Raw genomic sequence first — 15,674 nt, 5'->3', positions numbered from 1 at the left:
TAAAAACAAAAAACTAAGCGTGGGAAATGAAACTATTGTTTGGAACTAACGTTCTGTAGGAAAAGCAAGTCTAGAAATAGAGGCCGGACAATGACTAATAGAAACAGCCCAAAAGAGACGAAAGTTAAGCTTAGTATTCGTGAAGTGACATTCGTAAAATACAAAAATGAAGGTGATGTCTATTCAGCGCGCGATACGTATTTGAATTAATCCAATTAATGCATTACGTTAGGACTTATTTATTCATAATAATTTAAACAGAGCGTGAGAGCTGGTCATATAAAATTATACAAACGTTGTCTCTGTGGCGTTTTTTATATTCTTATCGAGAGAAAATGGCGAAACCGTCGTGAGTGATGAACTCGTCAGCTCGGCTGATTCGAATGTGATGGGTCTTGGGTAATCGTGACGTCACGTGCAAATACGCAGAATTTTCGAAAATGACGGCCGTGTCGATGTTTGTGTCACAACTTCAAGCTTATTTTTCTTTGTTAGATAAGCTTCAAAATGGCTTACCGTTTGATTAAGGAGACTTAAAATCTTTCCTTTTTGCTGGAGCGGTAAGTGAGTTTTAATTGTGATTGGAGAATCCTCACGCCGCGGAAAGGCTTTTCGAAGCGTTTTGGCTAATCTCCTTGTTTGAAAAATTGTGGCGAAAACCGAAAAATAAAGCAAGTCTTGAAGTCGAAGGTGGCCCTTTCCGCCGGATAAGGGTAACGCGGGCGCGGGGTTGTGAGCAATAGAGCTAAATAATTTAATGGGCATGCTCGTTGTGTTACCGTAAAAATTCCAGCAGACCGTTCTTGTGAAGTTTTACCACTCTGAATAAAAAGTACTTTTACAGTGCCCTTTACCCCATGATTCCCAACCTTAGCTCTGATACAATATGCCCTGATATCAAAACAAGATCTCCCAACCATTACCACACGAAATGAATCCAGAATAATAAAGAGAACATGCACTCTGATATCGGGACAGCGTTCAATATATCCCAGTACGTAACTATATTAATACAAGGCAAGCGACAAGTTATCCAATCCAAAAAGTCATCAACCTAATCTATTCCCACATTTTCGTCGGCAGGCCAAAAAGACGAGATTATCGTGAATCTCTAAAAAAAAACGCAACCACGCTCCTCTCTTCACCGAGGGGATCCTGGAGACTAGGTTACTTCTCGTCACCAGTCTCTGTCTCGGAAAAGAAGCGCTCGAGTTCAGCGTCTAGACATGCGCGGTAACCCTCTCTGTGATAAGCGCTGTACATTGAAGACGTGAAAAACTGGTTGAGTGTCACATGATGCGGAAACACTCCACAGAAAACCCTGAAATAACAAAGATACCACAAGTTGATTTATTTAAGAAGGGTTTCTATCGAGTAAGCGTCGACCAAAAAAATTCTCTACATCGTCTGTCATCACCCAGCTTTATAAATTGGTACCACGGGACTGAAAGCGTAGTCAAAACTACTATACTCGAACAGGACCCACCACAGCACAAAATAGATGGTGGTCTTTGCCTGCACCCCCTTCCTCAACCTCAAAAGATGGTGTCTTTATTGCATAGCCAGCCCTCTATCCAGCAGTAAAAAATGACAGTGAGATCCAAACCTCATTTTTCTTGTTTATCTAGCAATGCTGACTCTTGCAAGCTGAATATTTCCGTGTAGACTCAAATTTTAAAGCCAATAATTTTTTTTGTTGCTAATGTTCATGAGATAGGTGGTGTCTTCGATAACCCCCTACCCCAAACAAGGTGGGTCCAATACGAACAAACTTGTTATGGCCAGTTTCCTTAGTTGCGGATTAAGTTCTAGCTATATGAGCCACCTAACACAAAGGGAAGCTTTACCTCACTTAACAGGTCTTAACAGCAATAACTACGCATAATTGGCGCTTTTTATTTAGACTTATCAAGTTTATAGCCGCTATACGACGTCTATGGTTAGAAGAGGAAACGCCCAGTTCTCACCATTCGGCGCTCGGCATTCAAACTTACCCCCAACATGCTTGACAGAAGGACACGTGACAGCACTCACAACAGCAACCAGTAAGTCGGTCCACCTCTCCTGCCTCCAGATCAGGACCTGCCCCCCACTGCTTTTTGTTCATTGGCTGATTAGTGTCACGTGTGTAAAATTCCCACGTTCTTTTATGGCCAGTAGGGGTGGAGTTGCCTTGATAGAAAGATACATCATAATCATGTTATTTAATCCGAGGCATCTTAGATAAGACGCAGCACCTACCGACAGAGATTCTGCACATTAGGTAAGTTTTTTACCTGGCAGTGCTCGCTTTTACCCCTTGACAATTAGGAAAGGCTCTTGATCTAAAAAATATGATACTGATAAATTTGACCTACCTTCATCGGGATGTCTAGGCACTATTAACATAATTTCTCCTTCGCCAACTTTTTCATCCCCCAATCCATTCTTCTGCCTTTCCATATACTCCACTCTAAACTTGTAAAACCGAGGTTTGTGATGCTTCGGCATTTCGTCGAGGTTACAGCGAAAATCTTCGGCTATGTCTCGGTCATCCATCGCGCTAAACGAGCACCTCAACTTTTTTCGCGCCAAATCGAGTGAGCGCTGCAACTGCGATGATACAGGTTGGCCCTGTTCCCTGCTGGTACCATCAACAACAACAATTTTTCTCAACCTCTTTTTCAGGAGCGCTAAAAGTCCAAGAGCCTCGACGTGGCCTCCGTCGCTGAGGTTGAGAAGGGCAGGGGGGACTGGGCCGACATCGACGATTTGTAGAAAAAGGCGGGCAAATCGAACATGGTAAATGTTAACAATACACCATCTGAGGATTGGAAAGAAGATGCATTTGTAATTGGAGGAATACTGAGTAGGACGTGTTAAGGTTTACCAGTTAATAATAAAAGGAGTTAAAAATTAAGTTATCTGGGCCGGGTAGTTCGAAAGCAGGTTAACGCTAATCCACGATTAGTTTTAATCGAGGCTTTCAGTTCGCTCATTAAAAATGGTTTTAAAGGCTAATTTCAAGCTAAAGGTAAAGAAAGGTCTAAGTAAAAAGTGAGGGCCAAACATCTTTTGGAAGAATCTTTATCGATTAGGAATTAAACTAAAGTCAAAGTTTGCGTTAATCAAGGATTCTTTAGCTTAATCGTGCTTTGAACAACTGGGCCCTGATGTTATACATTGATAAATTGTGTTCAAAAAAATAATACTTTTACTACCAACATATTTCGCTAAAAATGAACCTCCTTTCACACTTACATAGGAGAAACATACTTTTTTATTCCTCTTGATGGCTCTTTGGCAAATTTGCCAATGTCATAGTAAACCTACTCGCCAAAAGCGCCTGCTTCAAAGACAAAAGTTGAGTACATAGACAATCATTTTTCGTGCCTCTTTCGCAGAAGTTCTGTCCATCCGCCAACATTTTTTGAGGTCTAGGCCGCGGTTGTTCAAACAGCGGACAACTTTATTCAGCTAGTGGATAAATCGCTATATTCAGAAGATAAAATGTACTCTAACTAAAACATTTTATCCGCTGGATTGCGAGTTCTCTACTAAATAAATTATCCAATCTTTGAACAGCCGGGGGATAAGTTTGCAAACACGAAAACTGAAAATTAGTTCATGAACAGCCTCGTTTAAGAACCAATCATAATACTCCTTTTATAATAGACTATTTAAGCCTTATAAGACTCATATAACAATGATAAAAATTGACTGCTTGTTCTCTTTTTCTTTACCTCAAAAATTTATCAACGTATCCGCTGTTTTCTTGCCCAGTTGACATAGAGGCGATGACAAGCACTAGAACGAGGATGATTAGATACCAGGTTACCACGAACACGTGCCATTCGTTGCTAAGGAACGGCGGTAGAATAACGGGAAATACGATGAGTAACTGGATGATGACCGGGAGAAACTGGGAACAAAGTAAGAAACGTTGATAAATAGGGAGCATAAGCAACGACGAAGGCGACGACAACGACAACACCACAAAACAATAGGTTGAATGAGCAAAAACAATCACTCTGCACGTGCGCTTTACATTTCGGTACATTTCTTTGCCGTCCTCTGCAAAACAACAAAGTGAAATAGCCAAATTCCAGGTTTTTTGGAGAACATGACCACACGACGGTGAATTTTTTATTTTCTTTCTTAACTTGAACGCCACTCCTACCAATTTGGTTCCTGGATAGTTCACCGTTTCTGTAGAAGTTGAGAGAGTTGAAATAATCACGAAGTAGCACAAATGAAATGAAGTTATATTTCCAGGTGACGTTTTCGTTGCCGTTGCTGTCGTCGCTGCTTAAGCCCCCTAATGTCTCAGTGTATTAAAAACCTTCGACTTGATGGAAAACAAGCAGTAAAACAAGAGAGAGAAGAACTTTAAACAACGCAAATAGTAGATGTAGTGCTTTAACTACAATGAAGATTTTAAAGACACACATAACACTTAATATAATACTAAATTATCCTCTCCCCTACCGGGGCTTTTCAGGGATAATGAAACAAACAAGAATTAAAAAAATATTTCAAATACAACATAACAAGGTTAAGAATCCCAGCTTCCCAGCTGGCCGGAGGCAGAATAGCTGTCTATTTACAAGCAGGACAACTCTAGATACTGGATGGATTGAGAATTGAACCCGAGAATGACTGGATTACAAGACCGACGCCCTAATCGCTTGGCCGCTCTGAATCCATAAACACTTGCGTTCGGATGAAACGTTTCACGAATGCTCGCCGATTCTCAAGAACAAATATTTATCAGTGCCACGTTTACAGCAACAGATACTCTGCTAGCCGAGGATATACTTTCAAGTTTCTGTTGCTTTTTTATTTTTATTTATTTTTTTTGACACGTCTCGGTCTGTGGCCTTAAGAAGAGAACTGACACGGCCAGCAACAAATTATTGTTGTCAAGATAAAGAAAAAATTGATGAAACTTTTTATGCACAAGGAGAATAGTCACTAGGCTTCAACAGTGCTGGAACGAATTAAATCCATATATTTTTATGCTGGGCTACTCTACCCTAGGCAACGTTTCGCAAACCTTGTCTTCCAACTTATCTCTTTGTACGAAAATAATTTCTTCGTAAGACATACCAACCAACAGACAAATCTCACTTTTAATTTCTGTTCGCTTAATCCTTGTAAAAAGTACTACGGAGTCTTAAGCCTGGTTTTCACTAGCGAGGAAGGCACAGTCGCAAACACAAGCGCAAGCATAAGACTGCTTGTTTCACCAACAAAACTACCTCGACGCAGGCACAAGCACGAGGATCAAAATTTTTCCTTTTCCCTGTGCTTGTAATTGAGCTTTCTTCCTTCTGCTTCCGTTACGTTCGTTTTCACTTGACATAAAGCTCTTACACTTGTGCTTGCGCCTGTGCTCGTGTCGCGTTCGTTGACATAAAAATCTTATTTTTCTGCTCTCGCCTGTGCTTGTGTCGAATTCGTTGACATAAAGATCTTATTCTTCTGGTTTCGCCTGTGCTTGTGTCGCGTTCGTTGACATAAAGATCTCATTCTTCCCCTTTCCCTGTGCTAGCGTCGCGTTCGTTGACATAGAGATCTTATTCTTTTGATTTCGCCTGTGCTCGTGTCACGTTCGTTGACATAAACTTTATGTCAAGACCTGAGCTCTTATACTTGTGTTTGTGTCGCGCTTGTTCATAAAAAAACTCATATGCATGTGCGTGCGAATGTGCTTATGTCCCATTTTTTGACATAAAAATCTTATGCTTCTACGTGAGCCTTTGCTTCTGTAGCGTTTCTTCACATAAAACTCTTTTGCTTGTGCGTAATCCTGTGCTTGTGTAGCGTTTGTTCAAATAAAACTCCTATGCTTGTGCGCACGCCTGTGCTTGTCTAGATTTCGTTGACATAAAACTCTAATGCTTGTGCGCGAACTGCTGTTTGTGTAGCGTTTGATGACATTAAACTCTTTTGCTTGTGCGTACGCCTTTAATTGTGTAGTGTTTGTTGACTTAAATCTTTTGATTGTGCGCGCACCTGTGCTTGTGTAACGTTTGTTGACTTAAAACTCTTATGCTTGTCTGCGCCCCTGTGCATGTGTAGCGTTTGTTAAAATAAAACTCTTTTGATTGTACGTGCGCCTTTGATTGTGTAGCGTTTATTCACATAAAACTCTTTTGCTTGTGCTCGCGCCTTTGCTTGTGTAGCGTTTGTTGACATAAAACTCTTTTGTTTGTGCGTGCGCCTTTGCTTGTGTAGCGTTTATTGACATAAAACTCTTTTGCTTGTGCTCGCGCCTTTCCCTGTGTAGCGTTTGTTGACATAAAACTCTTTTGTTTGTGCGTGCGCCTCTATTTGTGTAGCGTTTGTTGACTTAAAACTTCAATGTTTGTGCGCGCCCCTGTGCTTGTGTAGCGTTTGTTGACATAAAACTCTTTTCCTTGTGCGCACACCTTTGTTTGTGTAGCGTTTGTTGACGTAAAACTATTATGCTTGTGTGTGCGCCTGTGCTTGTGTAGCATTTGTTGACATAAAACTATTATGCGTGTGCGCGCACCTTTGCTTGTGTATCGTTTTTTGACATAAAACTCTTTTGCTTGTGCGCGCGCCTTTGCTTGTGTAGCGTTTGTTGACATAAAACTATTATGCTTGCGCGCGCGCCTGTGCTTGTGTAGCGTTTGTCGACTTATCTCTTTTGCTTGTGCGCGCGCTTTTGCTTGTGTAGCGTTTGTTGACTTATCTCTTTTGCTTGTGCGTGCGCCTGTGCTTGTGTAGCGTTTGTTGACTTATCTCTTTTGCTTGTGCGCGCGCTTTTGCTTGTGTAGCGTTTGTTGACTTATTTCTTTTGCTTGTGCGCGCGCCTGTGCTTGTGTAGCGTTTGCTGACTTATTTTTTTTGCTTGTGTAGCGTTTGTTGACTTATTTCTTTTGCTTGTGCGCGCGCCTGTGCTTGTGTAGCGTTTGTTGACTTATTTCTTTTGCTTGTGCGCGCGCCTGTGCTTGTGTAGCGTTTGTTGACTTATCTCTTTTGCTTGTGCGCGCGCTTTTGCTTGTGTAGCGTTTGTTGACTTATTTCTTTTGCTTGTGCGCGCACCTGTGCTTGTGTAGCGTTTGTTGACATAAAACTATTACGCTTATGCGCGCGCCTGTGCTTGTGTAGCGCTTGTTGACTTATTTCTTTTGCTTGTGCGCGCGCTTTTGCTTGTGTAGCGTTTGTTGACTTATTTCGTTTGCTTGTGCGCGCGCCTGTGCTTGTGTAGCGTTTGTTGACATAAAACTATTATGCTTGTGCACGTGCCTGTGCTTGTGTAGCGGTTGTTGACTTATCTCTTTTGCTTGTGCGCGCACCTTTGCTTGTGTAGCGTTCTTTGACACAAAACTATTATAATTGTGCGCGCGCCTGTGCTTGTGTAGCGTTTGTTGACTTATCTCTTTTGCTTGTGCGCGCGGCTTTGCTTGTGTAGCGTTTGTTGACTTATCTCTTTTGCTTGTGCGCGCGCCTGTGCTTGTGTAGCGTTTGTTGACTTATCTCTTTTGCTTGTGCGCGCGGCTTTGCTTGTGTAGCGTTTGTTGACTTATCTCTTTTGCTTGTGCGCGCGCCTGTGCTTGTGTAGCGTTTGTTGACTCATCTCTTTTGCTTGTGCGCGCCCCTCTGCTTGTGTAGCGTTTGTTGACTTATCTCTTTTGCTTGTGTGCGCGCCTTTGCTTTTGTATCGTTTGTTGATACAAACCTCTTATGCTTGTGCCTGTACCTGTGCTTGTGTATTGTTTATTGTCATAATACTCTTATGCTTGTACGCTCCTGTGCTTGTGTAGCGTTGGTTGTCATAAGACTCTTATGCTTTTGGAGGCGCCTGTGCTTGTGTTGCTTTTTTTAGTAAATAAACTCCTTCAGGCGGCTGGTATGTCGGATAAATAATGCCCGCGGCGGAGAGATTGTCTGAAAAATGAATATTTGGCCGATAAGCGAAGCTTCCAGGGCAAATATGAAATTTTGAGGACAATCTCTCAGCCAAGGACATTATCAGCCGACAAACCAGCAAGCCAGAAAGGGGTTTATTTATTTTATAACCCTCCTATTAATTTTTAGATCGAGCGAAAACCGCTCGTAAAAAGCCAGTGCTGATCTGATGGCGGATGCGCGCGATTGACGTAAACAAGGACCAAAATTTGACAAACTGACTCAGTTTGCGTAGGACTAAATCTGAAAGTCTACTCGCAACTTTCGTCACCTTGGTTTTTTTCCGCTGGCTTTGTTTCTTTTCAATGGAAATAATAGGAGGGCAAATATCGACGCAGGCGGGGGTTATTGCGTGATAACCGTCCTGTGAATTTGCACCATGTGACGTAAAGTAGCCAATAAAATCGCGCGAAAATTAATGGGATGGTTATAATATGTCATAAAACTCTTATGCCTGTGCGCGCGCCTTTGCTTGTGTCGGTTTCGTTGACATAAAACTGTTATGTTTTTGCTTGCGCTTCTGTTCGCGTTTCGTTTGTTTTCACTTTACATAAAGCTTTTATCCTTGTTCTTAACTTGTGCCGCTAGTGAAAACTAGGCTTTATTTTTCGAAACGATTGCGCGAACAGAAAATAAAATGCCCGAAATGTGCGTTGTAGGTTAGTTTACATTGGCTAATTTTTTTCATGACTTTTGTGTTGCACTTTTGGTGAACTGAATTTGTAGTGTGGGAAGATTTACAAAAAGGTGCTTGGTGTAAAGGGCATGGCTAAGGTAAGAATCATTGTTTCTTCTAAGGTGGCTAGACTAGGGAATACAGTATTCCATAACCTCATAAGCAAGCTTGTGTCTATTTTCTTTCTTTCGTTTTTATATTGCTGTCTTTGGCTTAGACAGATTCAAATACTGTGTTGAGAAAAGTCGCCTTGTTCTTAGGTCCCAGCCACACAAATGCCTTTTCGTAAGGGTCCGTTATCATCTCGGCGAAAACGAAGCAAAATATTTTCATCTAAACTAGTGTTTTCGTTTTGTTTTCACCTATCCACACTTAAACGCTCGAAAACGATGAAACAACTGGGACCTGGGATTGCACATGTGTCAACATCACAATACCATCCACCAACTTGGATAAATGCTTCGATTTGGACTGGAACTGATGAAATGTGTCGCTTTTTACCTCACCGTTTTCAAAAAGTTTGCGTTTTCACCTGTCCACACTAGAAACGATGCGTATGCACTTTTGAAACCGTTTTTGAAAGTCTCCATTCATAGGCGTTTTGGTGTGGATGATAGGCGAAAACGCATGGAAAAGTACGCGTTTTCAAACGAAAACACATAAGTGTGGATGGGGCCGGAATGACCGTGCTCTCGTGAGCGCACTAATGATGTGATAAAATATGCTGAGAAATAATGCACAGAACTCACAACTAAGGGTGGACTTCGGTAGTAAATACTTTGTAAATACTGAATATGTTAGAGCGGTTTTCAATTGAGTGTCGAAAGTAATTTCGCCTTTGCTTTGGTTTTACCTAACTACGCTCTGTGATTGGTTAACAAAACTCGCGCCACTTTCTCAACCAATTGGAGCTTGAGGCAAATGAAAACCTTTCTCAACTCGGTCGCTCGCTTTTTCCCGCTCTTACGTCGGTTCTATGCAATTGATTTGAATTTTGATTGGTTCGTTGCGCTGTTTGTGTCTGTTGTGATTGGTCAGAGTTATTACTATGGTTTTGGTTTTACGAGACTCAATACCCTTCTCCAAAATGGCGGCAACAGATTTTAATGAGTTAAAATTGAACTGAATGAAAAACTGATACCAGCACTGGAAAGAGCACCTTTACTTTAGTAACCTTGCAAAGTTGCAGCATATTAGATGTTATATCAGCTTAGGAAATGTAAGATGAAATATAACAAATTTACAGACGTTTGTATAGGGTATACGTCATACCCCCAGTTCTTACAAACGTCTTTAAATTTTTTATTTTTTTAACTTACATTTTCTCAGCTGATATTACACCTGATATGCTGAAACTTTGCAGGGTTACTAAAGTAAAAGTGCTCTTTCTAGTGCTGGTATAAGTTTTTAATTCTAACTTATTTGAATTTTCGGCCGCCATTTTGGACAATAGTCTATTGAAAACCGCTCTAATAACCTAGTTTCTTACCCTGCAATACGAAACTCGTGATCCTGCAACGTCCGTATTAGGATCAGAAATCAGGGCTTTACCGAAGTTGACTCCTAACACCATCTGCAGGTTTCTAACTGTCTCGGTTCTGACGTCATACACCCCCATGTACAGGGCAAGAACAGCTGCTGATGTTGCCATGACATCTGACAGCTTTAGATCACGTGGATGGATTTTGCCTGTGAGTTTAAAAAGTTGTGTTTTAAGGCGCTGTCACAAGGGAAACTCGACATATGCAAACGTTCAAAGGATAAAAACGCCAATTTAATTGAAAAAGCTGGCGAGGCTGATTAAAAACAAGCCGCGCACATTTCTTATCAACAGTTTACTAGTATGTATGCTGATTGCATAGATACAGTTGACCTGCACCTTTCAAAAGCTCTATTTTCACTGAACCCTTATAACCTGCAGCTGCATTGTTTTTAGGGTTGGTAGCATTGTTCTGTTGTTCGTTGTTTTGTTCTCTCGACCAACCATGTAAAACGTTGCAAACGGTGTAGGCCGCCCCACACTGTTTGTAATGGTACACTGTGGGTGATAGCCATTGATTAAAGGGACAGTATCACGCTATTCTTAGTAACACATTGAAAATAAAAAAAGACGCTATTCGGTTGATAGCAGCCAACATACAATGATCAAAATTCCATTAAAAGACTATCAGAATGCAAAGAAACTATCTACGGATATTTTTGCCGGCAGATGACCAAAATAAAAATGGGTTCAAATTTGAAAACGTCGGGCCGACTTTTTCAATTTTCGCTGTCATAACGCACTAAAATCGGTTGTACTATATTTTGGTTCAATCTTTCGTCTCAGTAGAATCACTACTTAATATTTCTTTAAATTAGCGATTAACACAGTGTTCAAAGTTTAAATTTTATGAATTTTTGCCCCAAATTATGATATCTCCCATGATACTGCCCCATACAACCGAAACGGGATGAGAACCGTTGGAAATAGCAAGAGGTCGGGGATAACTGTTCTTCTGACAGACAAAGGACTTCCACTGATAGACTTCTCAACGATGCCCCGTTGTTAATTTTAAAACTTCCCGTAGATCAAAAGAAAAAAATCTTAACCTGCAAAGCTGCTGTATTCATCCGGGTTCTCGTCTAACCGTTCTATTCCCGAGGGGGAGAGGGTGAGCAGTTCGAAGGCGTTTCCGCTGGAAGTGATGTTGCGTTCCTTTTGCCAGTTGTTCACAACTGTGTTACAGAGATACTCTGGCTTCATGCCTACAAGATCACCTGAGAGAAAACAAACAGAGTAAAAAGAACGTTTGTGTAGCCACGAGAATAAACTAGGAGAAGGGCAGGGGATCTGGCCTTACAAGAAACGGTGCCCGTCGAACCAAAGTTTGCAACCGCTGCTAGTCAGAAAGAATTGGTATTTTTGAGGGAGTTTAAACTTCAAAATTGCAACGCAGTGAGTTAAAGCGTTTCATTTTAGTGGAATAATAACCAAGATTATCACCAAAACAGTTAGATTATTCGCTTGTGGAACCCTTGTGATAGTTTAGTAAGGTTGCTTCCTCGATCAACTGTCACGCGATAAAAATCGAGAGCGGACTGTTAAATAGTCATTGACGATTGGGCCAATCAAATTGCAATCTTTTCGTACCCAGTGTCCAGCGCCTAGATCAGTAGTTTTCCAGGACTCTGGGTACGAGATTGATGCTATTCTGGTGTTGGTTAGCCTGCATGAAAAGCGTTTTTGGCAGTTTGGTCGCGCGGAAATTGGAACGAGAGCGAAAAAAATGTTCTCGTCCCATTTTCCGCGTGGTCAAAAAGCGATAAACGCACAAAATTCACGGAAACTCAATCTACGCAGGCTAGGTGGTGGTGTTCACTACGATGAATGTCCACTAATCATTATTAAAGTTCCTCCAAGAGATCCTTACAGAGCGCTTCGTTTGGCCTACTTACCCAAAGTGACGAATTCCTTGTCTAGCTCTTCCCATTCAGTTTCACCTGCGCATGAGCAAAACGGTATACAATCGTTCATTGATATCCCGGCACACCCAAGGCGCCGGGTGCTTGCAGGGGAGAAAAATGCTTTCTGAAGACGCCATCTTGAAATTTAAAAAAATCGTCTTTTAAAAATATATGTTTAAAAATATGATGATTAATCTCTAGGAGCGTAGTGATTCGATTAAACTACATCCTTTTCAACAAGGAAGAAGTCAACATGTCCCCTTGTATGTGCCGAGATTAACACGATCTATTAGTCTAATATAAACATTCGATATAGTCTTTTTAATTTGTCAGTAGATTGAATAGATTTAATTTATAATTTGTTTTTTTTTTGCTAGAAGGAAGCCATTTATTTTCCACTGATTTCAGTTTACAAACCAAAAAATAAAAACCCAAACATTTTGCTGCCATAACTATTATCGATGCAAGCGACTATAAGTAAACCCGATTGAGACATGCAATTGATTCAATAGATCTTTTTCTCTCACTTAAAAGTAAAAGTTAGCTCTTGAACTGCAAAAATAGTGGAACAGAAGCTTGAACAGCTTATATCTCTCGGATTTCTGTTTTGTTCAGTATTTTTTTCTGAACTTGATTCAGCTTTAAACCGAAACAACGAGCTAAGACATAAGAACAACTTCATGCCGTCTCTTTCATCTGGCTTTAAATGGCTTGCCGGTATATATATTAAATTGAAACAATAAGATTTCAATATCTTCTCGATTTTCAAGAGTAAATATAAACTTAATTATTATAGCTTTCCTGTGTTTTCAGCTGCTCCAGTCATGGTTATTAGTACCCTGCTAGCGGAGCGTTCTTTTCTGGCAAGTTTTCTTAGCATGTGCGAAGTTGTTCTGCATGGCTTGTTTACAAAAGTAAAAAAAAGCCTCTGTTAGCAGAGTACATTATTACTGACATTTTCTGTCCCATTTTTTGTGCAAACTGAAAGGCAGGAAATTATTTTCTTATGGGTGGTCCTTTCTCTAACAACGAACAGTAAAACTGTAGAGAATAAAAGAAACATTTCATCGCTAAAATGGCTTACCTGTTGTAGGTTTGCACGGCGGCCATTTTGACCAATCCTAGAAAAGGCGACATCCAAAGAAGTATGGCAGAACCAAGCAACGCTTTGTAAAACAAGTCTTCAGAGTATTTGAAAAACAGCACAGGACTTTTATAAATTCGCCATTTTGTTATGTAGGCGTAAGCGTAAACAAGCAAGGCTAGAGACGCGAGGTTTCGTAGCGGTGGGAAGCCAAGCCATAGAAATACGCTGGCGAGTAAAATGAAGCCGTTGACGTAGATCGAAGTATGCGCGCGTAAAAAGACCTCGAAAAACCAAGGCAAAAATGTCATTAGAAATAAGGAGAAAGAAATGAGATAGAACAGTTTCATTTTGCTGTGGATAGGAGTGCGACAAGGCTGGAACAAAAACTTCAAGAGATAAAAGACCGCTGTAGAAGCGAACAAGACGCCAAAGAGGATGAAAGTTTCGTCTTGGTTGTGGCTTTGAAAAAGCACACAACCTTCGCTTTCAGTTGCATTTGTAGCTAATGACGAAGAATTTTTATCAGGGCACAGGAATCCTGTGCGAAGAATATCTCCGAAAAGATAGTCAACAACGAAAGCCGTAGGAAGTGCAAATGCTAACGAAGTCAGAGCAGGCAGAATAATTGCAACAATAACACAAAGGAGGAACGTCATGGTAGCATCAATTGCTCCAATGAAAGGATTTTTCCACGAGCAGAAAGCTCCACAACGCTTACGTAGATGATTGAAGAACTCTTGGTGCCATTCGGGGTTGTCTTCTTGGTTATGGCGGAATTTCCAGTCGAGATAAGCCGCTCCAGTATAACCACCACCAGAAACACAACTCAAATAATCCACGACGATTTCATGCTGTAACACATAGCGTAAAACGCCCGAACAGAGTGCAGCTGAACGGATTCCACCGCCGGAAAATGCTACGCCTTTCGAAGACATAGCTCTCTACAAATATAGGTTTTTAGAGAGCAAACGTCCCACGGTACTTGTAATTCAACCGTTCTGGCGAAGCCTGGTGGAATCCTTTCAATTCTTCGCTGTCAAAATTTGAAACAAGTGCTGTCGGCTTAGAATGGTTTCTCAGAAAGAATGGCTTTCTTCTCGAGTTGGAGCGCGTTAGAAGAACTGCCCAGTTTGAGATGAAATTTTGTTAATTTCCACTTTTATTTTCTTCTTTCCGCCTGCATGGATTAAAACCAAACAGAGACATTTATATTTTTTTGCATTTTGATTCAAAATATTTCAAATATTATAGCATTACTTGTTTCAACAAATTTTACGCTACGCACCTCTAATTGAAACATTTACGTGAACCGTAAACCAGTTTCGTTTTCCTCGCCGGGGGAAACAGTGAATAGCGCATTTGTTAAATAATGGGTAATCCGATTTACACTCTAAAAATCCTCAACCTTTTTCATTAGGAATTTTGAATATGGAACTAATTAAACTGAACATCAAAGCGGGTGGGATAGTTTGCTAAAACAACCTTTAAGAGAATTTTATTAAATTTCAAATGTTACTGATTGGATACAGTAAACAGAATTTCCGTCAAGACGTATTGTCGCCTAGTAACTGGTCTTTCAGCCAAAAGTGTCTTCCATTTTACAAAGATCGGATAGGTTCAATAGACCGGCGATTAGAAATTGTAAAATGGGGCAACATTTTACACTGATTTTACAATTCAAGCGTAGCTTCTTATAACATTTTATTCGGAGGAAGAACTGAAAATGTCCTTTATTCCCACAGTTAAAGCTAGCTCTTTCAAAACTACTTTATAACGAGTACAAATAAGACATTAGAACCATTTATAGGAGAGAAATTAAGCCGCAGCTTAGCTAAGCTACAAAGTATTCCAAAATGTGACGTTTATACAAAATTTAGAAAACGACAGAAAGTTGGTACCAAAGTGCAGAAAATTCGCGTTTTGATGAGTCACCGTCATGTTGCTTCGTTCTCGACTTTATTTTTGTTACAAATGTTTGGTTTCATCAATAGCGTTGATAAAGTACTTTGGCCACCGTAAAAAGATTCGAGTGCTGACGAGTCGAGCGTTAGCCCTTCGTCAGAGCCAATCCATGGATTGAAGTGTCCGAAAAATGAACAGTTCGCCGAGAAGTGAAGCTTCGAGGGCAACTGTGAAATTTTGAAGGCAATCGAATCAATAAAGAGATATTAAAATTGACAAAGATTTAAATTAAAGAAAACATAGCTATTAGGTGTATTGCCTTATTTTATGTGGAGTGTGGGCGTGGCCGTTTCGTTTTGCTTTGCAATCGAAAGCAGTATGTGTCCCAGACAGCCAGACGTCGAAAGCACAGAGAGAATGGAGATTTGAGCCTGTCACGCAGGTTTGGTTTCCAGTAACTCGTATCCTTGGCAACAACTGCTGACCAATTAAAGTATCACCCAATCTCGTTTCAGTGGAAATAACTACTCGCGCAAAAACTTATTTGTAAGGTGACATAGTGGCGCCGAGCCGCACAGTTAGGTTCCAGCTACGTTTACTCTGCCGAAAAATGTCTTGAATATTGTACGTAAGTGACTTGTTGTG

The 15,674-nt window shown here is 40.7% G+C and overlaps 2 protein-coding genes across 3 annotated transcripts in view; both read right to left on the bottom strand.

The window, feature by feature from the left end:
- Positions 1-15,674, bottom strand: part of LOC146481848 (cyclin-Y-like protein 1) — a 41,982-nt gene that overhangs the window by 12,670 nt on the left and 13,638 nt on the right. The window lies entirely within an intron of this gene.
- Positions 1,155-14,484, bottom strand: LOC146481849 (uncharacterized). Of its 2 annotated transcripts, XM_085107867.1 has the most exons (9): positions 14,413-14,484; positions 13,125-14,304; positions 12,032-12,177; positions 11,186-11,353; positions 10,086-10,285; positions 3,723-3,901; positions 2,358-2,803; positions 1,995-2,172; positions 1,155-1,321 (listed from the first exon to the last, which is right to left on the bottom strand). In XM_085107867.1, the coding sequence occupies exons 2-9, from the start codon at positions 14,060-14,062 to the stop codon at positions 1,168-1,170; spliced, it is 2,409 nt and encodes an 802-aa protein (XP_084963993.1). In that variant the 5' UTR covers positions 14,063-14,304; positions 14,413-14,484; the 3' UTR covers positions 1,155-1,167. The 2 variants fall into 2 exon arrangements, with proteins under 2 accessions (XP_084963993.1, XP_084963994.1); XM_085107868.1 differs by lacking the exon at positions 14,413-14,484 and having other exon boundaries at positions 13,125-14,329.

The sequence above is a fragment of the Pavona decussata genome, unplaced genomic scaffold (genome assembly GCF_977016875.1).
Source record: "Pavona decussata unplaced genomic scaffold, jaPavDecu1.1 SCAFFOLD_48, whole genome shotgun sequence".
Lineage (NCBI taxonomy): Eukaryota > Metazoa > Cnidaria > Anthozoa > Scleractinia > Agariciidae > Pavona > Pavona decussata.
The sequence above is the reverse complement of the archived record's forward strand: the minus strand, read 5'-3'. Positions and strand labels throughout refer to the sequence as shown.

What these genes read in the sequence shown, in the direction of transcription:
- LOC146481849 (XM_085107867.1), bottom strand. Translation starts at nt 14,062, where the DNA reads ATGTCTTCGAAAGGCGTAGCATTTTCCGGCGGTGGAATCCGTTCAGCT. An exon ending in GCCGTGCAAACCTACAACAG is followed by an intron (nt 12,178 to 13,124) that starts GTAAGCCATTTT and finishes TTAAATTTCAAG; the next exon opens with ATGGCGTCTTCAGAAAGCAT. An exon ending in CACGAGTTTCGTATTGCAGG is followed by an intron (nt 3,902 to 10,085) that starts GTAAGAAACTAG and finishes CTTTGTTCCCAG; the next exon opens with TTTCTCCCGGTCATCATCCA.